The sequence below is a fragment of the Rhynchophorus ferrugineus genome, unplaced genomic scaffold, assembly GCF_030347505.1.
Source record: "Rhynchophorus ferrugineus isolate W39M unplaced genomic scaffold, kcgeb_rfMv2 rfM2, whole genome shotgun sequence".
Lineage (NCBI taxonomy): Eukaryota > Metazoa > Arthropoda > Insecta > Coleoptera > Curculionidae > Rhynchophorus > Rhynchophorus ferrugineus.
The window spans coordinates 13047482-13074530 of record NW_027472581.1 but is presented as its reverse complement, the minus strand read 5'-3'; the positions used below and the strand labels follow the sequence as shown (position 1 = coordinate 13074530).

Here is a 27049-nt window from a genome sequence, read left to right as displayed (position 1 = left end):
TTTGTGAGGTTTCAATTAGATATTTACAGACACACATAGTTATGATACGGTTTGTTAATCAATTTAAAGCTTTCTGATAAACTATATTTTTTGTTTTGTTTTGTGGTACGTAAATAAACAAAGATGACGGTTTTCCCACGCGCGAACCCGTGACGTGTAATTGTCCATGCGTGAAACAGGAAAACTGCAAGTTGATTGCGCAAACTTCCGACGACTGGTCTTGAGATTTATTAATTGGTCATCGCAGAGGGGAGACGTACTGGAAATTATAAACGTTTTAAATCGAACGGTAAATCCGTTGGAATCATCAGTATACGAGGGATCAAGACATCCTCTCCTTTCTATTTTCCCTTTATGATTGTTGCCTCAATGACGTTATTCATCATATTTTTCACAGCCAGTCTTGTTCCATTGCACATCCGAGGTTGATTAATGTTACGCAATATGATGACAACTGATCCTACATTTATCTTGAAATTGTGAGGTGGTAATCCAGGCAATTCCAGTGAATTTAAAAACTCCATGGGATAGTTGACTACGTCGTCTTGGTTCATAACGGTGTCGACTGATTTGAAAGGAAACCAACTGTCCCAGAAGAAAATTCTGAATTGTCGCATTGAGATCCTCGACTTTTTTCCTCTTGATCATTTTCTAAATGAACTGCCAAATGGACCACTGTAGGGTGCCTTTCATGGATCGCAAATGAAAAGATACGCCAAATTGCTTCGTTGGTACATAGCGACCCATCTGGTGCTGTGATATTTCGTCATTTGCATTGGTTACAGCGAAGACGGCCATATCGCCACCCTTGTTAACATATTTATATATGTACTTTATCGACTTCATAGAGTTACAATATTCCACACTGACGTGAGTCTCAAAAGCTTTGGATAATATTGGCGAGTATGGCACGATCCAACGATTGTCTACATCAACATTTTTCCTCTTACCTTCACAACTACCGATCGCCCATTGTCCGCAACTGATCGCCGACGATACAATGCGTATCGATAATTTCCCGTTATGGTTTCAGCAATCAGGTCTCTTGGGTATCGCTTGGATCACTTGCCGTCAACCATACAGGGTGAATTGTAGTTGAAAACTCCGCAAGGTCCCTGTATCATGTGTCTGGTAACAACTGCATGCAATTTTGGGTCAACTGTAGGAAAGTGGGCATGAAATTGTCCTGTTTAATATATGTAGCGCCAAATCATGTCATCTGGAAACAGCTGTTCTATTTCTGAATATTGGGCAAGAAGTGCCTAGAATCACTTCCAATCCCAGAAACTAAAGAGCGTAAAGGATCTGGTGGTGGGATCAAATGTGGCAATTTTACTTTGCCTCCAGCACAACATAATCCAGTAGATTCACCACTTTATTTTAACGCCTTGCAATATTTAAAAATTATTGTCATTTCCCCAATTGTTACCAATTTGTCGGCACAATAATCGATTGCCGCATCATAGTGGAATGCAGCTCGTTCCAGGATCACTGTGTCTGCGAAATCGCTCATCTTTATTATCTCGTGTTCGCTGTTGTGTTTGATGTGCACGAATTCGTTGCATTCTAAGCTTCTACTTCATTCTCACTCTCTAAAAAATGCAATTGTGACATAGCAATACGACTATTTTCTTGATATGTCTCTCTCTGGTCATCAGTGCGCTTAGCACGTGAGGTAGCTCTTCGCACATTTGATTGACTGCGACGACCTAAATCAGGTCGTCTTCTCCCCAGCATCGTAAATTGTAATTAATCAATGTGAGAAAAGTTCTCGCGCACTTAGCAGTAAAGTGTCACTATCACAAAAAATCAACAAAAAAAGAACACATAATTTGAAATGTTACTATCACAAAGAATCAATGAAATTAAGAAAGTTCTAACGCACGTAGATTGTCGGATTCGGTCCTTGACATCAAAGAAAAACATGTCTGATTTAAATATACTAATTTTAATATTAGTTTAATTGGTAAAATTTGGTAAGCGAATTTAGTATGTGAGTTAATTTAGTATGTAAGTTATTTAGTAATACAGTTATTCAGAGATCATCAAAGGATATCCATGCGTCAATGAATATGTCCGCATTACCCATGACAAATGATGAAACTTAACAAACATTATTTGATTGTTCTTTGACAAAGTAACTCTCTCTCTCTCTCTATATATATATATATATATATATATATATATATATATATATATATATATATACATATATTATATATATATATATATATATATATATATATATATATATATATATACATATATTATATATATATATATATATATATATATATATATATACATATATTATATATATATATATATATATATATATATATATATATATATATATATATATATATATATATAAGGCAATTATATGTTATACTCCTACCTGATTTTTAAATGTTAGTATATTCAAAATATCTATTATACTTATTACGTTACGCAGCGATATCTATTGATAAAAATGCGAAGTATTAATGTAAATAAATGTTAAACAACTTGACCTAATTGCTAAATTTTATTGTTTTGACATTTTTCTAAATAAAATAGCACTTTTCCATTTCGCATTTTAGTTATTCGGTGTGCACAGATACTAATCATGGAACACCCAAAATTGCAGTTTAAATATTTCTTATTTGCAGCCGAAGCCCATCAAAAACTCTTTTCAAATTACGGCTTTAGTTTCATCAATTTAAAAGTCGTGATTTTGACCTCAATGACAAAAAACCTTAAAGGCAATAAATTGCAAGACTTATTTAATGAAAAATTATCTCAAACAACTTTTACACAGCATAGCAGTTGATTAATTAAAAAAGGCAAAAATGAAGTTTTATGGCAAATTGGCGATAATAAGTGGATCTACTATGTCAAACCCAAGTGTAACAAATCATGGGTTAGTCCGGCAGAGCCATTCACACGAATACCAAAATAAAATATTCGTTGCCATGAAGTATCGCATATGGTGAGACCTGCAAAGCGTAGTACAGTACGAGCTGTTAAGACAATGAAGTTGTTACTGCAGATCGCTTTCGGCGTCAGCTGGAAAAATTGAATAAAGTTTTGCTGCAACTGCGAATATAAATCAATGATTGGATAACTATATAATAAAATAGATACTCTGTATATAGTAAAACAACCAGAACCCGCAAGTTGTTAAATAATATATTTATTCACTGATTTCATATACGGATTCACTCATACAAAAATGTCCTTTGCTAAAATGTATATCTTGGAAATAATCACTGTATTGTCAATTTCTTGTTTAAACAATATTTATAATCATTTTACAACATATCAAAATAAAAAGGTATTGGGCTATTAATATCATTAATGTAAACACATAGATAGCTACAATTGTATATTGTTATAACTCAATATAGTATTTATGAATAAATGTGTATAATATAATATTTGACTAGCACAAGTACTTTTAAAACAATTTTAATGATATAGGCAAATATAGGTCTCTCTATCAGTACGAAACTAAATGTTCATTGTAAAATAGTGCTAATTATATTCTTCTAGTTTAAAATCAATTGGGAGCTATTGTTAGTTGCTGATCTAAATGTACCAAGATAATTTATCAAAGGTCCAATTTAAAAGTCAAAACCTGTAATTATAGGCACAATCGGTACATTTATATCATTCTTACAGTTAGAAGATATATTCTGGATAACAGATTAACAATACTGACTACTAGAGGAAGACTATTGTTACATTTGCTCTTAATTTTTACTTATTTCGCGCAGCATGTAGCATTTTAAAATCAATTTTGCTACTGTAATTGAATCTATCACATTAACTACAAAACGATGCTAAAAATTGAATTTATTTACTTTTCTTTTTTAAAAGCTTTAAATATATCTTTATTTCTTTTATAGTGTTTTTGTATTGTATATAGGGGTTTTGGATACAAGTCAAATATTCCTATGTTGACTAAGTAATAACCATAATTTGTTCTAAATATATGATTATGACCAGAAGATTCACTGAAAGTAAAGTATGATACGTAAAAGTATATGTGATATGCAAATTAAATATTACCTAAAATCTCCTACAAGTTTCCTAAATGTAACCATTAATGAACAGTCTTTAGCAATTGCCGATATTAAATATGGAATGAACATGAGTTCATCTCCATATATCTGTGAAGCTTCAATGAGTTTGCATTTAACACAGCCTTTACTATTTTTCATCACATCAACAATTTTATTAACAAAACTCCAATTATTCCAATCATCATGCTTTGATAGTTTTTTATATGTACTGTGACTTCCTTCTTTATCCAACATCTGAATTGATAAAATTTTGTCTAACGCTGAGCCAATTGGCAAGTTATGAACCTCTAAATAGGGACAAATATGGTTTTCATTTTTGCTAAAATGATATGTATCTGATTCCACTACCATTCCATTCTTATTAAAATCTGTAGTAAGACAACTTTGTAAAAAATTGCATAGTTCATCAATTAATCTAAAAATATTATCAAATTAAAATCTATTTAAGTATTATAAAATACCTCATACACTTCTTCAGCATCATTTGATTCAAATATCTCATTTAGTATATGTTTATTTTTGTGTTTCTCATCATAGGATACCAAGCCATTTTTAAAAATTTTGAAATTGTTTTGGGGAACTTCAAATAAATGCTTTAAAGTACTTTTCATTCGCGTTGGATTTCTAAAATATGAAATAAATTATTGATAACTACTTGATTACTATAAATTGATACCTTTACTTACTTACCCACAAAATAATTCTTCAGGGCAATATTTTGTAAGTGATTTAATTTGTCCCCTTTCCATCTAAAATACAACTTTAGTTTTAGCTTTATCCTATAAAAAGTATTATATACACCTTTAAAAATTGATTCATACAGAAAAAACATTGTGGTAAAAATTGTTCTTTAATAGGCCTCCAACCTTGCTTTGGTTTAATTTCAATAGAATATGTATTATCAGAAGATTCATAGCAATCAAATTTACTAGGTAAAAAAGCAAAATCATCAAAAAGTGCAGCTCTTCCATATTGTAAGGTTTTATTCTGACGAAACTCTGAAAATATTTTTAGAACAGACATATGTATATGCAATTTAAGCTACAAAATACCTGGTCTAATATGACTTAGTTCTTCTTTAAATATGTGTATATGTTTTCTGGATAATAGAACCTGCTTAGCATCTGAAGTATATTTATACCCAACAAGTGGTCGCATTATATTTAAATAAAAATCTAAATCCCTTGTCTCATCTTTAAAACCTTTGCCATAATACCAATGAATAAAATTACTTATTAATACTAACAGCCATCTTAATATGGACTTTGGTTTTTCTACTTTTCTAATTCTTAATATTTTTTTCTGTTTTGGTACTGATATTACAATATTGCAGTTCCCCTCACCCCTGTAAGTCCACTCATCTGGCATATCAAATATCTGTATAGGTTGATCATTCTTGATCATTATTTATATATTTAACTAAGTTACAAGTTACAAAATTGCTACAAATCCTTATTAGTTATTTTTTTTGATGTACATTAACTGGTATAATTGAAGAAATAGTAGAACTTTAAATTATTATAAAAGACTGTCATATTTACATATAGAACATTTTAATATTTAATGATAAATATTCTTTGCCCCTCGGAAGGGTTAAGAAAAGTCAAAATAACAAATGACAAGTCAATCTTAACATTTGACATATGACATATATTTGTAATAAATTAGACAGTTTTCTACTATTAGAGAAAATCTACTATTTATAAATGAAAAACAAATTAATTTTAGAAGATTCAGAAGTTTCATTGAATTAAAAATATTTTATACATTTAATAACTAGAACTATAGTATATGGTAGAATTAAATTAATATATTTTATTTAGAAATGTTTTCAAGAATTAAACTACTGATTAGAATATTTTATTTTGTTACCAATAACCTTGGAGATAATATTTAAATCCCTAATAATTCATCATAATTACTAGAATTTTGTTTTTATGAGATATATGGTACAATTAGATGAAAGTAATAAGTATTATTAAAAAGAAAATTTTAAATAATTAATCAGTTTTAATATGAATCTGAAAACAAAGTAAAACTAACGGTCAAGAAAACAAATGAAACAACGCAAAAAGTATTAGTTTGGTGACAAACGTCAGTGATTCGTAAATTTTATTTTTAGGAAAGATTTAGTCAAACTAAAGAAAAAGTATATATTTCATTTAAAAGGAACTTACGTAAGTTCTGTTTATATATTATAGGTTAATTCCATTATAAAAATTGTATTTATGTATTCCTGTTGTTGAGGTTAATTGAAGAGATTAAAGGACATGCCAAGTCAGGTTATGATCAATTATTTAATCTGCTTTAGCTTTTACTCCATTTTTGCAAAATTTATATATTGTAGTTGCACCAATAAAATATCAAGTATTCCATGTTAGCTGTTTATTCTAGATAAATTGTAACAATATACTTGCTGAATTATATTTCAATGTGACAATTTATAAGTGATGTTCTATATATAATTTTACAAGTTATATATGTACTATATATTAAATTCAATTAAGTAAAAACTATTTGTTATATAAACAATTTAATAATCGATATATGTAGTGTTAAATTATGTTTTCATTTTATTATTTTTTTTTGCATTTGTTATGTAGTTTTCTATTTCAGCTCCTTTATAATGTTTTTTTTTTCAGTTTGCTGTTTATGGTGCATGCCCTAGATGTTTGTCAGCTATACCCACTTATTGAAATAGAACACCATACTTGCATGAATTGAAATGGCTGCTTATATAAATCGCACTATATCTATGATGTCTGGTGATGGGCCTCATAATAGGCCCAATGTATCCTCAGTTTTAAGATCGAATGGTATTGATAACTCTCCATTACAGATATTTGTAAAAGCTAAAAAGAAGATCAATGATATATTCGGTGAAATTGAAGATTATGTCAATGATACCGTTGAATATATGCATGGTAACGGATAAGCAAATTGTTATATTAATTTCTTGGACTTATTCTTTGTTATTATAGAAATTGAAAAGGAAGATCATATTGTTTCACATGAGAAAGTTAAGCAAATTGAAGAATTTGTTGACAAAATACACAGTATCAGAGAAGTTTTGGCTAGAGATCATATGAAAGTGGCCTTTTTCGGCAGAACTTCCAATGGAAAAAGTTCAGTGATTAATGCTATGTTAAGAGACAAAATATTACCTAGTGGAATAGGCCATACTACCAATTGTTTCTTACAGGTATATTTACATTTTGTTTTGTTGTTAAAAATTAAGTATAAATTTAAAATGTTGAAAAGGTGGAGGGTTCAACATCAGAGGATCCTTATCTTACAATAGAAGGATCTAATGAGCACTGTGCAGTTGAGTCAGTTGGGCAACTTGCTCATGCTTTGTGTAAAGAGAAACTTTTGGAATCTCAAATGGTAAGGGTATTTTGGCCTAAAAACAGGTATGGTCTCTATATTAACAAATAAGTTTTATTCTATGTGGCATATACTTTTTTAGGTGCCTTTTACTTCGAGATGATGTAGTGTTTGTGGACTCTCCAGGAGTTGATGTAACACCAAATCTTGATGAATGGATAGATAAACATTGCTTAGATGCAGATGTCTTTGTTTTAGTAGCTAATGCAGAATCTACTCTAATGGTCACAGTAAGATATCATTGAATTGTTATTGCTACTGGTTTTATATTTGTCCATTGTTCTAGGAAAAAAACTTTTTCCATAAGGTATCGAAAAAACTCTCAAAACCAAATATATTTATATTAAACAACAGATGGGATGCTTCTGCTACTGAGCCTGAATTTTTAGATCAAGTAAGTAGAATTAACATAAATATAATTTGTACTTCTTTCTTCACCTCATTTTTTGTTTGAATTGCATTGCCTTATCTTTTTAAACAATAACAAAACACTAGTATCTGCTTTTTTGCTTTAAGCACAAACATTAAAATACATATTAATTTTTCATTTTCTATGTAAGCATTGCAATGAACAGGAAGAGGTGAGTTACTAAATATACAATGTTTATTTTCTTTTAATTTATCTATAAAATTATAAACAAAAAGGAATTGACAAGTGTATTCAGGGGGAAAACTCTTGCATGCCTTATTTCCAATTAATAGGAAATCCAAGCAAAAAATACAATTTCTGACACACATAAATTTATACAATTATAAAAAAGTATAAAATTAGGAATAAAATAAGAAATAAACATGACTAAAAAAAAAGAAATATAAATAAGAAATAATTGACTGTTTAAAACTTTAGGTAACTTCATTCTCTAATAATTGAAAATCAAAATCAATCACAATCAATAATTTTTTAATTTACAGCATGAATTTTTTTTTAATACGATTTATAATACAATCTGCGATTCTAGCTGTATGTAATAAGCCCTCAGCATTTCCGAAAATGAATTCTTTTTTATCAGTAAGTTATTTTAGAGTTCGTCAAGTTACTTTTATCTAAGAAAGTCTGCTTCGGTTGATGCCGCTTCATCGGTATTTGCGGCAAAAGTTTTAGAGTCTAGATGTCAACAATTACATCCATATTCTTAAATATTATTATATCCATACTTCCGAGCATGGAGTTGATATCTTCAATAAATATCCTAGCAATATTCATGACCTAGAATGTTTTACACTCTAGTATGTTTTAAACAAATAATTCTTATTCCGTCTTACCTTTGTCGGAAGTAATAATTTTCTGGATCACCTCTCTGTTCCTATGAAATATTGTCCATAATTTGCTTTTTGTTGCAAACGTATGGGAATAACAAGCCCTAATAATTTGTTATGAGTTTTTTTACAACTTTATAGGTCAACTCCCCTTTTCCTTGCTTCACTTATAGGTCTTATAGCTTAACGTTGGCAACCATACTTTATTCTTTTGCCTAAAAGTAGAATACGGGGAAAAACCTTATTTACCAATCTCTGAGGTCACTTGAAAAATGAAATATTAATTATTGAACTATTTATAAATTTAAAATTAATAATAAATAATATAATTAATAATTAATAATAACATCTAGAGTACAAAGAATTAAAAAAACATTCTCCAAATCATCAAGAGTTATTATTAATTTTTTGATTTTCACTTTTTATTGACGAGAATTTAAGTTATTTGAGAAAATTATTTGGTTTCAGTGAAGAAAATCGCTTTTCAACATTTCTTAGGATATCTTTAAATTGAATTTAAGCATTTTGAAATGGTAATTATAAAAGCTATATTACAAAACAATTTAAAGATCAAGGTCAATGAATTTCAGTTAGGGTTAATAACACTCAAATATAGGCGAAACAATTCTAATAATGGTAAAGAATTTTAGAGAAACATATTGCTGAAAAATAGCTATGTTCTTGACATGAATGAATTATGAATGTGAAGTTTTCAAAGAACAAAAAATTGTTAGTATATATAAAAAACACACAGAAGTTCAATGGATACTTTTGAAAAATCTTCCATATATATTTTTTAAAGAATTTAATACGTTTTTTTTCTCAAAAAAAGTTGGTTACTGAAGATGTGTTGGTCCAAACGCTCTCAACCATGCAATAAATATTCATTTTTAATAGTTAGACGTTATCTTGTCAATTTACAATCTCAACACGTTATATTTTCGAAATATAAAAAATCTATTTTTCGAAAATTGTAAAGGGTTTTCCCTCATTTTATAAATCAATAAATGAAACAACTGAGTGAAACCTTAATTTAGTCTTATATTAGTTATTTTGATTATAAGTGAAAGGTCATTAGGAATTATATAGTTTTTAGTTACTTTTAGTAATATTGTTATTAAAAGTAATGAATTTCAAAGGTTCGCAGACAGCACCAGGAGAGAGCCGTAGACTTTCTAGTTAAAGAACTAGGAGTTTGTTCAGGCAAGGAAGCAGAAGAAAGGATATTCTTTATATCAGCCAAAGAAGTCCTTCAAGCCAGAATGGCTGAACAAGGACAGTCGGCATCTACTCCACTAACAGAAGGCTTTCAAACTAGATATTTTGAGTTCCAGGTAGATTATTTGACGCCCCGCGTAAAATGTATCTTATGATTGGATTTTTTTTCTTTTAAGGACTTCGAAAGAAAATTTGAAGAATGCATTTCCAAATCTGCAGTTAAAACTAAATTCGAGCAACACTCACAGCGCGGCAAATATATCGCAAAGTAAGGTTAAAGTTTTAATTGGAGATAGTTTATTGATATTCGGAATTACAGCGAACTACGAGACATTTTGGAAACTATTTACAATGAAGCCTTGCTGTTACGGGAAGATAAGTTGAAACAGCGCAAGGATTTAACGGATAAAATCAATTATACTGAACAACAACTAGTCATTATTACACAGGTATGCCTTCCTGCGTTATTTCTTAACAATCGCTTTGCTATCTTTAAAGTTATTTGACAGGAAATGAAGAAAAAAATACGAAATATGGTCGAAGATGTCGAACAAAGGGTATCCAAAGCCTTAACTGAAGAAATCAGGCGTCTTAGCACACTGGTGGATGAGTTTAATCTACCTTTCCACCCAGAGCCTTTAGTTTTGAATGTTTATAAAAAAGAGCTTCACTTACATGTTGAAACAGGACTAGGATCAAATTTGCGAGCAAGGTATTTACACCCTTCTGAGAGAAAGCATTTATTTCTTCTGAGAGAAAGCATTTATTTCTTCTAATTTAATTGCATAATGAATTTATTGGAATAATTGTTTAAGAGTTCTGATTTTCGTTTCTCAAAGTTTCCACTTTATCACTACTTAAACATTACCTTTCTGTTATTTGCATCCAATTACTATAGCCAATCTCAAAAGTAAATGTAGTTTTTTTGTATCTACGAAGTAGTCAAATGACTGATGTTTCTGGTCTTTTTGTGTGTCTTGATATATTTTGACCATTCTAGCAGGGTTTACATTATCTTTGAGTGTGTCCAAGGTACCAAATCCCTGTTTTGAAAAAAACAGCCACAAACGAACGTATGAATAACAATCCTTTGGTAGGATTATGATTCAACCATTTTTTATTTCAGAATAGCGTTTTACCCACTCACTATATAATACCTTTATAGGAAGTTTTCAGTCCTTTCGGATGAAAACGTACCGTACTTACCACATAACAGGTCAATTGAAAAGTCCGCGGCCTGACACATAGATGGCGCTACTAGAATTAAATCCATATGTTTTTTAGTTAGCTCTAACCCTCAAAAGATGCGTGTATAAATTTGACAGCTGTCGGATCATTAGTTTGTGAATTATGTGCTGTGAAAATTAAAAATTAAAAAAAGTGTTCAGAATAATAATGTACAGTTGAAGCAAAAACTTGGCTTGATGCCGAGTTTCCGGACACTACCCCAGGAAAATCAACCATCAAGGATTGGTATGCTAAATTTAGACGGGGTGAAATGAGCACTGAAGACGGTGAACGCAGTGGACGCAGAGGTGGTTACTGACGAAAACATTAAAAAAATCCACAAAATGATTTTGAATGACCATAAATTGAATGAAATAGCAAGACACTAAAGATATCAACTGAACGTGTACATAATATCATTCACGAATATTTGGATACGAGAAAGCTCTGTGCAAAGTGGGTGCCGTGTGAGCTCACTTTTAACCAAAAACAACGACGACTTGATTCTTCGGAGCAGTATTTGAAGATGATCAAGCGTAATAAACCCGAGTTTTTGCGCCGATATGTGACAATGGATGAAACATGGATCCATCATTTCATTCCGAAGTCCCATCGGCAGTCATCCGAGTGGATTGCACACGATGAGCCCGCTCCAAAGCGTGGGAAAACGCAACAGTCGGCGTCTGTATTTTGAGATACGCATGGAATAATTTTTATTGACTACCTTGAAAAAAGAAGGACCATCAACAGCGGCTATTAAATACCAAGGTTATGGCGTTTGTATTTTGATGCTCATGGAATAATTTTTATTGACTACCTTGAAAAAGGAAGGACCATCAACAGCTACTATTACACAGCGTTATTGGACCGTTTAAAAGTCAGTGAAAACGATGGCAAAAATCCATGAATTGGGTTTCGAATTGCTTCCTCATTCACCGTATTCTCCAGATCTGGCCCCCAGCGACTATTTCCTGTTCTCAGATCTCAAAAGAATGCTCGCTGGGAAGAAATTTTTGTCGAATGAAAAGGTGATCGCCGACACTGAGGCCTTTTTTGAAGCAAAGGACAAATCGTACTACAAAAATGGTATCGAAAAGTTGGAGGGTTGCTATAATCAATGTATCACCCTTGAGGGGAATTATGTTTAATACAAAAAAACTAGTTTTGACAAAAAAATGTGTATTACTATGATAGACCAGGGACTTTTCAATTGACCTGTTATAGCGCCTCTTAATTTCGATTTTTTCTGTGTATGTGTTAAGTGTAAGTCTGTGATATATATTTTTTTATTAATCTCATTGAACGTCAACAATCTGCCCGTGGGCAATAAGTATTGTTATATGATTTCAGTTATATAATATAACTATCCTGACATGTAAATCTAAATCTTATTCTAGATACTATCCTAACTTATTTTAAAAACTATTTTAGCTTTTTGTAGAGATTATTAAATCTCACTCTATGTGTCTATTAATCAGTTGGTATGGTAGTTTGCGTTTGAGTCTACGCATCTCACTGTCATCGCGCACATTTAACTGTTTGGCGAGTGCATTGGGATATAATAGTCTTTCAGAGTACTTCGCACTAACATTTCGAATCACACCCATTATGGGTTCTATGGGGATATCGCACTGAATCAGTTTGTTGGACACGTAATATGGGGCATTGACGATGGCTCGCAACACTTTATTCAGGAACCTCTGGAGGATATCAATGTTAAATTTGCTAGTAGTACTCCACAGTTCAATACCATAGGTCCAAATGGGCCTGAGTATTGATTTATACAGCAAAACCTTGTTATCTAATGATAATTTAGATTTACGCCCTATCAGCCAATACATTTGGTTTAGTTTAAGCCCAAGCTGTTTGCGTTTTGTCACTATATGTTTTTCCATGTCAAACGTCGATCGAAATGCATTCCCAGATATTTAACGTTACCTGCTTGCGGAAGTTCATGGTTATTAAATTTTATCGAGGGACATGTTCTTCTACAAAGTGTGGAATGACACATGGGTAGATTTTGTCTCATTTGCTTTGATACGCCACGTTTTCAACCACAATTCGACTTAAGTCTGTGATATAAGCACCTAATATTTGATGAACAAATACATTTTGCGAAGTTTACTAAAGATGGCGTAACTTGTATTAAATCATATCAGGTCCTAAAAATCAGAGTGCTCTCTGAAATATTAGCAACTCACATTTTCCCTGAAGCGTTGTTTTTTTGTTTTAATTTAAATAAAACAGCACTAGATAAACATTAATGTTGACCGATCAATAAATGATACATTTTCATGCTATTCGTAGATTATCCACAGCTTTAGCTATGAACATGGAGCAAAGTCAATCTGAAATGACAAACAGGATGGACTCTCTTATACCGCAAAACTATAAAAGTGCCGGCAACATAATTATGCCAGGAAGGCAACCTTTTGAAATATTGTACAGACTGAACTGTGACAACTTATGCGCAGATTTCCATGAAGATTTGGAATTCCGGTATATACGGTATTGCTTTGTTTCTGAGCTATAACTAATTTCCTTGTTTCTTTTTTAGATTTTCATATGGAATCACTGCTCTTATTCAGCGTTTTGCCGGGAATAAGGGAAGTATCTTGGCCATTAAGAATAAAAGGGATAGTCCTTTACAAAGTGGTATTATACCCTCAACCCCTGTTGATGTCGTGGATAGTCGCTTACTCTATAATAGTACTAGCTTTGATGATTGGTCTTTACTGTCTAGAATAGCTTTGATGGGTGCAGGTTCCCAAGGCACAATGGGTTGCTTAGTAGTAGCTGGTTTTATGTTTAAAACTGTTGGCTGGAGAATTATTGCCATCACAGGTATTATTTATTTTTATAAATGGTGTTTAGAACTGTATTAACTGTTGTAATTAGGTGCTATTTACGGTAGCCTGTACTTGTATGAACGGCTTACATGGACAAACAAAGCCAAAGAGCGCGCTTTCAAACGCCAATACGTGGAACACGCTACTCGAAAACTGCGCATGATCGTTGACTTGACGTCATCGAATTGCAGTCACCAAGTTCAACAAGAGTTGAGCGGTACGTTTGCTAGATTATGTAGTCTAGTCGATAAGGCCACCCACGATATGGATGATCAACTAAAGTTGCTGGAGAAGGAGGTAGCTACGCTAGATAACGCCAGTGGACGTGCCAAGGTGAGTTTTCTGAAATTCATTCTTATCGATTATCGTTTTTATTTTCGTACCTACCTTTTATTTAACAACATTAGTTCATTCAAAGATCGATTCCGTTAACTGTTACCTGTTACCTTGTCTGAAATAGAATTTTCGAGGGTGAAATTATAGATACATCAGCGTCATTGCCAACTAAGCAAATAAGCTATAATGCTGTTGTCTAATTTTTCAATATATGGCCATACTTCCGTTTTACAAGAAATAAGAATCTTTTGAATTATTTTTTTTTGAATGAACTGAGCTCTCTTTGTTCTGTTTTTATACATCAACATACACCATTCTAAGATCCACATTTAAAATTCCCAATATTCATATCATGTTGCCACTGTCTCTTCTTTTTTAATAATAATAACATTTTTGTTCTTCCGGTTAATTTTTTTTAGTCTTTTTGATTTTCTGTATGCACAAATAAGCGATAATTCTGATTACTATTGCCTTCTTTTACTTTAGTTCATGAGAATATTTTTATCATTAAAACCTTTTTGACTGATTTACATATTTTTTAAATTTGTTTATTTCGTAAACTTTCATGTCAAGGTTAGTACATATATAGAACTTTTACCTGTTGTGTATTTTGTTAAATATATTAAACTCTTGAAATTGACTTCCATACTGTTGTTATTTCAGTTTAAAATTCCATTACATCTCGCAGTGTTTTTTATAAAGGAAAATAGATACTTTCCTATTTAGAAATATAATGAAATACCTATTGCTGCTTAACTATTTTTCCAAACACGATGTAAAAGAACACCTTTTGAGGCTAATAAGTATTATTACAATAGTATTTCGTTAATTGAAATCTTTGCAAGGTTTTCGTGATTTTTGCAATGTTTTTATTTGCTTTTGTAGCCGTATTCGCGTTTGATTCAGTTGCTTTCGAACATATAGCAACAGTTGTCGATTTATTTCTTACGATCTTACGTTGGAAAAAAAGGTTTCTTACGTTTCGGAGAATGTAATGATCAAGAGTGAATTTCAAACTTAGTTATGAATGTGGTACCATGATAATCGCCTTGGTGATGTTGACTGTCGAATGACAGAACTCAGGGCCTCATTAAAATGTATTTTACGCATTCGGTTAGTTCTCATTTAGTGTCTTTCGATAACCCTTTCTACCTTCATAAGCTTTTACTACTTAGCTTTACTATCTTAAGATTATACTCAGTTTTGACTCACAATAATATTTGTAATCTGTTGAGTGTAAGACCAGGAATTAATTAATATAATTCATTTCGTGTTTATTCGACCAAATACCCCATAATTAATAGTGATATCTTAAAATCCAAAACTGTGAAACCAATTAACCCAAAAGAACTAGCAAAGACATAAAAATAAATGGGGATAAAAAAAAACATGTGGATTTGATCACTGGAAAAATATTAAAACAATTGTCTAGAAGAGCTGTAATACGAGGGTCACTATTTATATTTCGGGAATAGGAAAAAAAAAACAAATAGTTAAGCTGCGAATATATTTTTATTCTTTTTCAAAGTATTTATTCCATTCCGAATGAGGTATCTTCAAAATATGATTTTTGAACGCTTCGATAGCTTCTTCGGGCGATGAAAATCGTTGACCACGCAGTTTATTCTTCACGGATGGGAACACAAAAAAAGTCATTGGGTGCCAAATCAGGGCTGTACGGCGGATGACCCATCAATTCGATGTTTTGAGTGCTCAAATAGTCTCTTGTTTGTTTTCCTTATTTCACCGAAGACTTCTGGCAAACAAATGGTTCTGTACCAATCAGAATTTACTGTTCTACGATCTTCTAGAGGCACTGTTGCAATTTGACCAGTTTTCCCGAAGAAACAGGTCACCATTTTCTTTGAAGTGCTTCGTGCAACTTTTGTTGGATTTGGTTCATCTTGGAACACCCATACAGTCGACTGCTGCTTACTTTCGGGCTCATACGAATATATCCATGATTCGTCACCTGTCACGATTTTATAAACGTCTTTCGAAGCACCGCGATTGAATTTCTTAAGCATTTCTTTGAACTAATGTTTAGGGATGCTTCAATCTCACAATAGGTGACATGACTATCTTGCTTAATCATTTCCCACACAGCATCGATGTTTTCTGGCACAACAGCCGATTTTGGACGACCTTCACAAAACTGGGAGAGCGAACTACGACCTCGATTGAATTCACTAAACCGCCGATACACGGTGGTTTTTGATGGAGCTTCATCGCCAAAAGTCAAAGTAAGTTGATTAATGCACTCTTGTTGTGATAATCGACGTCGAAAATCGTAAAAAATCATAGCACGAAAATGTTCCATTTTTTGACGAGACGAAACTTTCAATTAAATATAAAATGAACAAATAGTGTCCGTGTGACAAAATGTTCTGAGTACGTATATCGTCAAAAATGTCAAACTGTACGATGGAACCGTCAGATGGACTCACATGACAACACTTGCCAATTCCCGAAATGTAAATAGTGACCCTCGTAAAATTTACGCAGCTTTTAGACCAAAACATGTATCTGCGCAATAGAAAGTAGTGGAGGTGATTATAATATAATACTAAAAATCTGGTATGCTATTAAATTATATAAAATTTTACAGACCTATTAATAGTTGTGTTAAAATTTTTTGAAACAATATTACTCAAGAGAATAATAGCAAAACAGTATAGCCTAATCCATTTATCAGTTTCGATCGAGACAAAAATTCTTTATAATCAACCAGGTCCACACGATAATAGGTAATCTGCGTTGTACTGGTGATACACTTAAACTGGAAGGAATTGTGAATAGTCACATTCACGTGTATATCACATTAATATAATTTGTTACATTTTTAACAAAGAATTAAGCTAAAAAAGATTTATAGGCAGTAGTTGTAAACCGTTTTTGAATTATAACCAATCTTAATCATTTTAACATTATGGCCTGTAGATGACACTAGTAAAAATTAATTCCTGGTTCTAGTGCACTCATCGATCTATGAAAGTAATTTGTATTCTTTGTTTTTCAATTTTCTTTCATTTGTTCTTTCGGTTTCTTTCAAAACTATATTAGTGGTTTAATATTCACAGGATTTAGTAGCATCTATTCACCATTCTTGATTTACTTGTGAACTAACACAATTTTCTGATTAAAATAAATTCAATTGAAATAGAAATGAATAAAAAAATAATTCTGTTGTTTTTATTAGGTGTTACGGAATAAAGCAAATTATTTATCGCATGAACTGGATCTCTTTGTCGACGCCTACCTGAAAAACCATAATTAAGCAACGTAAAACACCTCTTGGCTAGAAAGATGAACTTTACTGATAGTAATGATAGTTGTGTTACCATTAATCTTTTCTAGAGACCAACGTTCTTTTTGATGGTCCAATTTATATCTCTTTCTAATAGTTAATTATTGTCATGATTCGCCGCACGAACTCATTCAGTCATTTGTTCAGAATTGTCATTTAAATTCGTTGTTTTAACACCCTTGCCTTAAAGCTAATTGAACTGTATGCTTTGATGTTCCTGATGACTTTGAATGGATGTTCTGATGGCGGATTACTCACTTGTGATATAGCAAATGTAAATTTTATTTTATTGTTATACTTTATTGTGGTTGATTTAACAAGCTATTGTACAAATACAAAGTCGTTATTTATTTAAAAATATAGTATTTTAATTTATATGTATAATTGAAGAAATTTTTCTTTTTTGATTGTATCGAAGTTAATTTTATTAATGTGTTCAAAACAACAGCGAGGGATATTCGAAGAATTAAGGTCTCATTAGAGTATGGAAATAATGGTAATTATAATGATGTTACAATTGTATATACAATAAACATTGTTGTTTCTAAACTGGTTTTCATTTAAAACGGAGAATATATAGCCCGTCTAATAAAACAGCCAATGTACGTCACCAAAAATGATGACAGTACGTACGTCACAGCCAACTTGGAGTCTTGGTTTATAACGTTTACATATTGGTTTTAGAACGTTTGTCGGTTTATAATCTCTAATTATCATTACTAAAGTTATATCAAATTTCTAAAAACTAAATTCCATTAATCGCAAAATTGATTTGGTTACATGTTAGCTTTCTAGCTCTTTTTAACTAGGGTAAAATGATTAGGAAGAATCCTCTCCAGGTTTAAAACGAATATGATATTTTACAAATTACAGTTGGTAATATATTCGATGCCATATATGACGTGCATTGGCTGTTTTATTTAAACTTGCTATGACACAGAATAGACAGACTTAGAATGCGATCTACACGGTATAAAGTTGTAACCAAGTTTCGGTCGTCCGAGCTACTAGAGGGTGCGCAAAGCGGATTTGTACTTCTAATTATTTTTGAAGATTATAGTGTAGGCTGAGCAGCTAACTATGCTGATTCAAGTGTTTACCTTGTAGCCATATTTTGCTTTTCGATAAATGATCTGTGGATATACACATAATATGTATTTCATTTCTATTATCGATGTAGATTTTAATGAAAGAGATACTATTACAATTAGGAATTGCAATCAATTGCATATTAATTTGGCCGCCAAGAAATGCAACGAATAAACCTTCCTGTTTAGAAGCTTGATATAGGATAAGAATGTTCCTTCTGAAAACAATTAATTTTATTTGAACCTTCACATACAAAAATAAGGTTATAACACATTTTCGTACAATTATCACATAATAGAAAAAAATATAACCTGTCACAAAATTTCAAATCGAGAGAAAGCAATCTGTAATTTTTTTACGTTCGATCGTCTTCAGACCATAGAGAACTGTACTCTAGACTTCAGACGCGCGAAACATTGTTACGGGTATACCCTTTTTAGTTCCCATTCTAGATTTTTGTTTTGCGAAATGGGCACATTATGTTATTCCAAAGGTTAATATAGAAAGCTTTTGTTGGTTTGTATTAAACAAGAATTCTGGTCTAGAGTCACAAATTTTATGTGTATTTTCTGTCGCTTGAAATAAAAATATTCAAGTTCAACATATAGATACATTTAAAGCAAATCGGTTGGGTAGAATTTATGAGAATGCAATTTTGAGTTGAGATCTCGCGAGATTAGACACATAGAGCAATATATAGAGTGTTAACTTAATACAAATAATATCAGAATTGTTTTGCGCGTTCTCAGCAGAAAGGCGCTGAAAAACATCATTTTGCTGAATTTCATTGGTTAGTTTAAATTACCATTACAGGCACCTGTAATGAAAATATTTTATAAGGGGAGCATTTCATCGGTCCACGATTTCATACGTATCACGTGAGTAATCTCTGACGTCACATTCTACTGACCAATTAAATTTTAAATGAAACCAAAATAATTTTTCAAAACCACATATTAATATAAAATTTTTTACACATACAAATATTATATAAAATCAAAAGCTAAAACATAAGAATATATATATATATATATATATATATATATATATATATATATATATATATATATAATATATATATATATATATATATATATATATATATATATATATATATATATATATATATATATATATATATAAATAAAAAATAATTAAACGTGGGTATAAAAATTGCCTACAATCTAATTGAAAACATAACATATCTCTAAATTGTCTATATATCTAATAACATAAATTGTCTATAGCTGTCCCTTTTTGATATATTTTTAGTGCTATCGATTCAAATAAGATGTATTAAAGTTTCTATCTTACTGTTCCCTCATACTGAAAACAAAGCAGCATAGCTGAAAGTCTCTGTCTGTTAATATTTTACTCACTTGTTCAATACAAAAATGTATTGAGGCAAGTTATTATTATTTTTACAATGTTATTGCGAAAATTATGGAATGGATAATTAAAAAAGTTAAATCGTATGATATATGGAATGGAGAAAACCAAAAGAAATACCAAAAAGTAATACTTTAAAGCACAGCAACACAACATTAAAACATGATATATTTCAAAATTACTGCTGTGCTATTATTATGGTAAAATCGAGGAGTTAAAAAGACAGCTTAGACATCTATTAACAATATAATAAAACAAGCATGATAATTATGGTTTATAAAATCAAGCTCACCTTGTTTAAAAAGTTATCTTGGTTAAGGAGCCTTAAGTCATAATATTAATTATAAGTATCTTGACCAATATACATTTGTTTTAAGTAAATGAACCCCAAAAATTCAAAATAATTAAGTTTTAAATTGATGGTACTTTACAAACAACTTTTTAAAGGGTAACAAAAACTTTTCATGTAGTTTTCATTTACTTTCAATGTAATTTTACCATTCCCTCATTTGGACACATTTTGGATTTACAGTGTGGGTACTATTTTCATAATATCTTCTGTTATATTGCTGTAAATATTAATATACATGAACAGAAATGCTTTATATAAATAATTGTATACGTATCAAGTAAAAGTAATGCTAAGTTACACAAATCCTTAATCTTGCTAACTTCTGGGTGTTTCTTCTAAGGAAAACTACGTTCGGTTTTTATTTCCACACATACACTGGATACACAACACTTTTGAGAATGAAGATACATTAAAATCGAATAATAATGATTATATTTAAGACACAAGAATGCTAATCGTATTATAAACAAACTCAAACAAACAATCGCGTTGTAGAAATGAACCAAAGGCCTTCGTAGGCCAATTCAAATGAACCAATAAAAAAAGTGGTCTCAGAGCCGCCATCGAATGGACCACGCAAAACATTTCCTCGATTTCGCCTATTTAAGTTAAACCTCTATATTTACTCTATGATTAGACATTAGACAATTTAAAAGTCAGGTCTAGGGGTTATTTTTTATTAGATTCTAAAAAAATAAGAAGTATTTTTTTATTGATATGTCCATGCAGCTGAAAATTCTTATGCGCAAAGCATTAGTGTGAAGAAATTGTTATCGCCTTCTTACTTCACTTGAAATGTAAATGTCACTTCACAAAAATAGCCTTAAAAATCAGTATAATTTTCAGGAATCCCTTTAAAGACGCATTTTTAAACATTCGGATGTTGAAAATAAGCACATAAAAAATTGTCAAAATCCTAGACCAGAATCCATCCTTGAATATTTAAGATATTTATTCGTTAATCACTAAATTATCTGTTAATAAATAAAACTTAATTACTTTGTATTATTTACTATTACCTCTGTTTATATCAGTATTTATCTTTTTTACGTCAATGGTTAGATGCTGATGTAATTATTTATATTTTAAAGTATGTATCAAATTAAAAATGCCTGTGCTTGATTTACTAATGTGTAGTACTTTTAATATAAAATACTCAAGACTGCAGAAAATTGCATCACATTTATTACTTAACTAATAAATGTAAAAAAATCTTACAAAAAGCAATAACAATGAAAGACTTAATGTATAACAATATACTTAATATGTAACCCGTATATAGATCTACCACGTTAACATATTGGCTTCTTTGGTCCATTTATATATTCCTCCTCTTTTTTTGAACATTTGTTCATCAAAACCTGAGAATTTTAGTGCATTTTCCACTCCCACATCCAGAATCGACTTTGAAGGAATTTTAGATCCATTTTGACAGTCAAGGAAACGCATCTAATGATTGTAATAATATATAAATTGAATTAATTGTGATGATGACACTTACATATTCATCCAATATCAAATAGCTGTTCTGCATTTTGACATTAGATTCAGGAACCAAACACTTAACAGATTTATGTCTATAGATAAAATCATTGAAAGATTTATCATCAATATAAAACTTCTCAGCATTCCTAAGAGCTCCTTCACCTACATTTTCACCTTCCAATAATAAACACTGGAAAACTTTCCATCTAATGGGGTTCAACTCATTAATTTCATCAACCATATTCTCGTGTTTGTTGTATGTATTGACCACGGTATTAATTTTGAAAAGTACATTATATTTGGAGCACCAACATCGGATTTTTTTGAGTTTTTCGATATGATTTCGTTTTCCTTGGCCTCGTCCAATTAACTGCAATTATTCAACAACTCTCAATTGAAAAATGTCATTTGTTTAAAATAATAGTTTACCTTATTCGTTTCCTCATGAAATGAATCGCATGATATAGCCAGAATATCAATATATTGTCCGTAATCTTCAAACCAACGCTCTGTTATTAATGATCCGTTAGAGACGATCGATACGGATATTTTTAGATTTTTCTTGCAATATTTTACCATTTCCCCCAAATGTTTACCTCTTGCCGGAAAAAATGGTTCACCTCCACTAAAATTAATCTTCTCCATGCCTGTACGAAAATACATGTTAAATAAATTATTTAGAAAATAGAAAAGTAGAAATGTTAAATATTATATAGTAAAATTGTAGATAAATTACTCCTACATATTCTCCAATCAACAAAAATTAATTTTCTTCTTTGAACTAGATTTAAAAATTCTTTTTCAAATATGACGTTTCGTGGCACCATCTAGCGAATGAAATCATTGAACATTAATATTTCTTTCAAGAGAAACACGGCGGATAAAGCAGAATACTTTATTTATTGATATCTATAATACTTACCGGCTGCTTTTAATAAGTCGAAACCCATTTTAGCATCATTCAAATTTAACATATATGACGTTTTCGCCGTATGGAAGCAAAACCCACAACTGTAGTTACAAACGCGTGTAAAATGATAGTTGACACTTCTTGGTACTATTCCTTCTTGCTTCTTGAACGGAAACGCTAACTTGTTCAACTTACTTAGCACTATACAAAAATTTGAAAAAATATAATTCAAAAATATTTTAAGTTTACTTAATAACAAACTCATTTTTTCAGTATTATAAAACATTTTGATTGTACAGTTATTATTGCTATACACTTCGTGAATGAATTATTTTTGCGATCATTTGTGTTATATAGTTCTCGTTTTGTTATCGGGGGTTTACTGATATTTATATCTCGGACATTTTCAGACGCTTGACTCAAGTCTTTGTAATGTCAACAGAATGCGCAGCACTTTTTGCCAACTTGCATATTATTATGAAAACAGCATATTGTATGTTTTTTAGTTATTAAATCATATAATGATATATTTCTATTATATTAAAAAAATACAAATAGAATGAGTATATGTGGTCATTTTAAAGCCCAATTCAATTTGATCAACGGGAACTCTTGTCTACTCTGTCTAATTAAGATTTTTTGCTTAATGTGTTATGTGTCAATTTTAAGTAACAAACAGAAGTTGTTTCCTTGTTTCTTTATTTTAAGAGATTTAGTTGTATTTTGTTGAGGTTTAACTTAGTAGTTTTTTTGACTGATTATTTTATGGAAAATTAATTTTCGCAATCAAATGTTTTTGCGTTATTTATATTATTATTGATATTAACAAATCTCAATGTCAAAAGAAAGAAAACTCGATTGTTTCACTCTTATTGTTAGTTTTTTCTTTGGCAATAATCTTATTTTTATTTTATAAATATATCCTGAAATGTATAATTTGTTGTAATTTTTGTAGTAGTATGTTTAAAATGAAATTGACAACAATGTTGAGATAAACGGTATGCGAAATTTATAAGATGCTGGTGGTTCATGCTACATTAATCGTTAAGTTTGGCTACAGGGAAGTGAATAAGATATTTATTCATTAGTTTTATTTTCAGGCACGTTTGACATGACGTTTCTTTTTTCTTTCTGTCATATTTCTGTGATATCACATTTAGGTCAGGTTAAAAGTAATTTATGTTGTACTTAAATTTGGAGTGATTAACATAATACGAACCTGGAAATTTACATGAAATGAAAAAGGTTTATATAAAATAACGATATATTTGTTATTTGCATCTTACGGTGGATTTAGTGAGTTTTCTTTAAATATGATTTATTATTAGTGACGAAAATATATATGTGCTTGACTTTGTGATTTTATAAGCATCTTAAAGCATCTATGTATCATATTAGATACAGTTGCATTAGATACAGATAACATTCTTGATTTAATTAAGTGATTATGTTAAAATTATTATTGTTTATCTCAACTTATTGATATTCATAAACAAGTGATTTTTTTAAATTAGTCACCATAATAAATACTGAATTCACAATTTGCTTACTTTGCAATAGGTGGTATAAAAATTAATAAGACAATAATAATAAAGACAGGTGAGGAATAAAGGAAAAAAAACACATTTTTAAAGATAATGATTTATTTATGTACTAGATTTGTACTAAATATATAAGTACCCTATATAAAAATACATCACTCTACACACAGTTTAATTATGGACATCGTTACAATATAAATTGTAAATAAAAGATCTTCAATACTCAATTAATTGCTTTACAAGGGGAACTGATTATTATATTATTGGATCATTACATTGTTTATTTTACGAATAAGATTTTAGAGTTTTTGGACTGCATAGAGAACAATAATCCAGTACATTATTAATTTCTAAACATCATTAAGAACATGGTGTAAGAAACCATCTACTGAATTAAACTTAGTTTGATTAATGTTCATGATAATCAAGAAACAGTATTTAGTATTTCACATTATATCACATTGTACATAAACTGTACTACACATTTATAATTCGTTTATTTGATTAATTCTAGAACCTTTTTTCTTAAAAAAAGTGTCGAATTCATTATTTACAGATACCTAGGTCTAAGCTGTTAGATCTAATATGCATTTACTTTTTATTTTTCTTATGTATTTTTTTGATATTCGAGAAATAAATACTATTTTTACAAAAAGAGGCTATTCCATATGTATACGTACTACTAAAATGTACAGGAATTCGATAAACGAAATAAATAAGAAAAGTAATAAGTGATCCTTGTCTTTTTCCATGAAAAGGACTAATACTTAAAAAAAATGAAAAAGAATTTTCTGTGGTTTCGTTCAGTTTTATTTGATTGATATCCTGGTATCGTATCGAGTTAATATGTCTGAAAATAATTAATTTTTATTTATTCATATATTTGACACATAAAGTATATCACTGATTTCATTAACTGTACTGTAAAACTAACGTTAGCGACGAAAACAAAATCCGGATATTTTCGTTTAGCATCTCTTAATTTAGACCTGACTAATTTTTATCGTCCTGGAAGTGGAGGCGTCTGTTTCGGGAATGTCCTCGATCTCCTCCAGGCTCCCCTCGACGGAGCAGCTCAGGGAGCTGGTGTCCGAACTGAAGTCGTTCAGGAAATCGAAGGAGGCCACGGCTTCTTTCTCCTTGTCGCCGTAGCGGACGAAGAAGTCGGGCCGGCCGATGATGGTGGGTCTGGATGGGGGAGCCGATGCCCTGACCACCGCCACCGGTGTCAGGCCTGGTCGTGACGCCTTGGCTGCAAGTAGGCACAACATGCTTGTACGTTTCACACGGTTGTCTCCGTCAGTGGCGTGCACGGTGCCGAGGCAGAAGCTTCAAAATCCCCAACATTTGTACTGAGGTACTCGATTATGCTTTTTGTTGTTATTATAGGTGGTGTACGTGGTTAGAGGACGTAGGGGCAGAGGAAACGAATGAAGAGAAGAGAATTTTAGAATATCAAAGTTTTCGGGTTATTATTATATACTATAAGCAGTTTACATGTGTTTGTTTCATATATTTTTTTTTGATTATATAGCATAGCTATCAAAATTTAATATATATATATATATATATATATATATATATATATATATATATATATATATATATATATATATATATATATATATATGTATATCACCTTTTGTAGAAGAACATGTCCCTCAGTAAAATTAAATAACTATGAACCTCCGCAAACAGACAACGTTAAATATCTGGGAATGCATTTCGATCGCCGTTTGACATGGAAAAAATATATAGTTACAAAACGCAAACAGCTTGGGCTTAAACTAAACCAAATGTATTGGCTGATCGGGCGTAAATCTAAATTATCATTAGATAATAAGGTTTTGCTGTATAAGTCAATACTTAGGCCCATCTGGACCTATGGTATTGAACTGTGGGGTACTACTAGCACATGTCAGTTATATTATGTAACTGAAATAATATAATAATACTTATTGCCCATTGTTCTAGGAGATTAAAAAAAAATAACATCAAAATTAGTAAAACGAAGATTATATAACTGTTTTGTATACTGTTTTTGTAGTTTTTATGATCCCAATAGATCACAGATACAAATAAAAAAATATAGAAGGAACTCCTAACTAATCATTTGTTACAGAAATCTCATTATTGCTCCTAATAATTTGGCCACCCACTGTTTCTTGTACTTTTTACTTTGTCCATAAGATATCAATTCATCTTATAAATCTGTTGTTCATTTGTTTTTTGTTTTAATGATAATAACAATAATAAATAACGTGACTTTCATTGTATTTTCTAATGAAATATCGAGTTATTTTATACAAAATACTGAGAAAAGTCAAATATGATTACCCCTGTCATCACTATATTTTACTGAGCATATATGTATGTTAAACTGCTTATATTATATATAGATATATAATAAAAAATTAATAATTGAGCAACTATCGTTTGAAATAGTATTCATTCCCATAACAAAAAACAAGAAACTTAAAAACGTAACAGAGAATAGATAAAGTGCCAAAGACATTCACCTGAACTGGAGTTAATGGATGACAACTAAAAAACTACAAAACAAATTATGTCAACAGATAAGAGATAGTAAACAAAAGAGTGTGAGGTGGAAAGTAAATGCTGAGTAAAACGTAAG

At 30.7% G+C, this 27049-nt stretch overlaps 4 protein-coding genes across 16 annotated transcripts in view; 1 reads left to right on the top strand and 3 right to left on the bottom strand.

Annotated features, from left to right (window-relative positions):
• Window positions 1-3353: 3353 nt before the first annotated feature.
• Window positions 3354-5695, bottom strand: Ipk1 (Inositol phosphate kinase 1). Its single transcript, XM_076397271.1, has 6 exons — window positions 5120-5695; window positions 4869-5065; window positions 4758-4816; window positions 4536-4691; window positions 4054-4482; window positions 3354-3998 (listed from the first exon to the last, which is right to left on the bottom strand). The coding sequence occupies exons 1-6, from the start codon at window positions 5469-5471 to the stop codon at window positions 3842-3844; spliced, it is 1350 nt and encodes a 449-aa protein (XP_076253386.1). The 5' UTR covers window positions 5472-5695; the 3' UTR covers window positions 3354-3841.
• Window positions 5696-5956: 261 nt separating this feature from the next.
• Window positions 5957-18197, top strand: Marf (Mitochondrial assembly regulatory factor). 2 transcript variants are annotated; one of them, XM_076397257.1, is made up of 14 exons: window positions 5957-6244; window positions 6710-6991; window positions 7049-7269; window positions 7329-7480; window positions 7537-7684; window positions 7741-7848; window positions 9851-10045; window positions 10106-10197; window positions 10249-10378; window positions 10439-10641; window positions 13464-13655; window positions 13714-14000; window positions 14055-14338; window positions 17541-18197. In XM_076397257.1, exons 2-14 carry the CDS (start codon window positions 6793-6795, stop codon window positions 17616-17618), a joined length of 2289 nt encoding a protein of 762 aa, XP_076253372.1. In that variant the 5' UTR covers window positions 5957-6244; window positions 6710-6792; the 3' UTR covers window positions 17619-18197. The 2 variants fall into 2 exon arrangements, with proteins under 2 accessions (XP_076253372.1, XP_076253373.1); XM_076397258.1 differs by having other exon boundaries at window positions 6005-6349.
• Window positions 18198-21645: 3448 nt separating this feature from the next.
• On the bottom strand, window positions 21646-23203 carry LOC143191832 (S-adenosylmethionine-dependent nucleotide dehydratase RSAD2). The gene is made up of 4 exons (XM_076397251.1): window positions 22886-23203; window positions 22393-22610; window positions 21980-22333; window positions 21646-21927 (listed from the first exon to the last, which is right to left on the bottom strand). Exons 1-4 carry the CDS (start codon window positions 23157-23159, stop codon window positions 21763-21765), a joined length of 1011 nt encoding a protein of 336 aa, XP_076253366.1. The 5' UTR covers window positions 23160-23203; the 3' UTR covers window positions 21646-21762.
• Window positions 23204-24498: 1295 nt separating this feature from the next.
• LOC143191823 (uncharacterized) overlaps window positions 24499-27049 on the bottom strand; it is an 870958-nt gene continuing 868407 nt past the window's right edge. For 8 of the 12 annotated variants that reach the window (XM_076397237.1, XM_076397232.1, XM_076397233.1 and 5 more), the window contains one exon: window positions 24499-25666. In XM_076397237.1, the coding sequence (XP_076253352.1) occupies window positions 25398-25666 (269 nt within the window). In that variant the 3' untranslated portion in view covers window positions 24499-25397. Of the gene's footprint in view, window positions 25785-27049 lie in introns of all 12 variants that reach the window. The other 4 variants (XM_076397236.1, XM_076397238.1, XM_076397243.1 and 1 more) reach the window with 2 other exon arrangements.

Coding starts and splice junctions, on each gene's coding strand:
- LOC143191832 (XM_076397251.1), bottom strand. CDS start 23,159: ATGTTTTATAATACTGAAAAAATGAGTTTGTTATTAAGTAAACTTAAA. Junction 22,611..22,885: donor CGACTTATTAAAAGCAGCCG/GTAAGTATTATA, acceptor ATTTTCGTACAG/GCATGGAGAAGATTAATTTT. Junction 21,928..21,979: donor ATTTGATATTGGATGAATAT/GTAAGTGTCATC, acceptor TACAATCATTAG/ATGCGTTTCCTTGACTGTCA.
- Marf (XM_076397257.1), top strand. CDS start 6,793: ATGGCTGCTTATATAAATCGCACTATATCTATGATGTCTGGTGATGGG. Junction 10,642..13,463: donor GGATCAAATTTGCGAGCAAG/GTATTTACACCC, acceptor TGCTATTCGTAG/ATTATCCACAGCTTTAGCTA. Junction 13,656..13,713: donor CATGAAGATTTGGAATTCCG/GTATATACGGTA, acceptor TTTCTTTTTTAG/ATTTTCATATGGAATCACTG.
- Ipk1 (XM_076397271.1), bottom strand. CDS start 5,471: ATGATCAAGAATGATCAACCTATACAGATATTTGATATGCCAGATGAG. Junction 4,692..4,757: donor CCTGAAGAATTATTTTGTGG/GTAAGTAAGTAA, acceptor TTCATATTTTAG/AAATCCAACGCGAATGAAAA. Junction 4,483..4,535: donor TCAAATGATGCTGAAGAAGT/GTATGAGGTATT, acceptor TAATATTTTTAG/ATTAATTGATGAACTATGCA.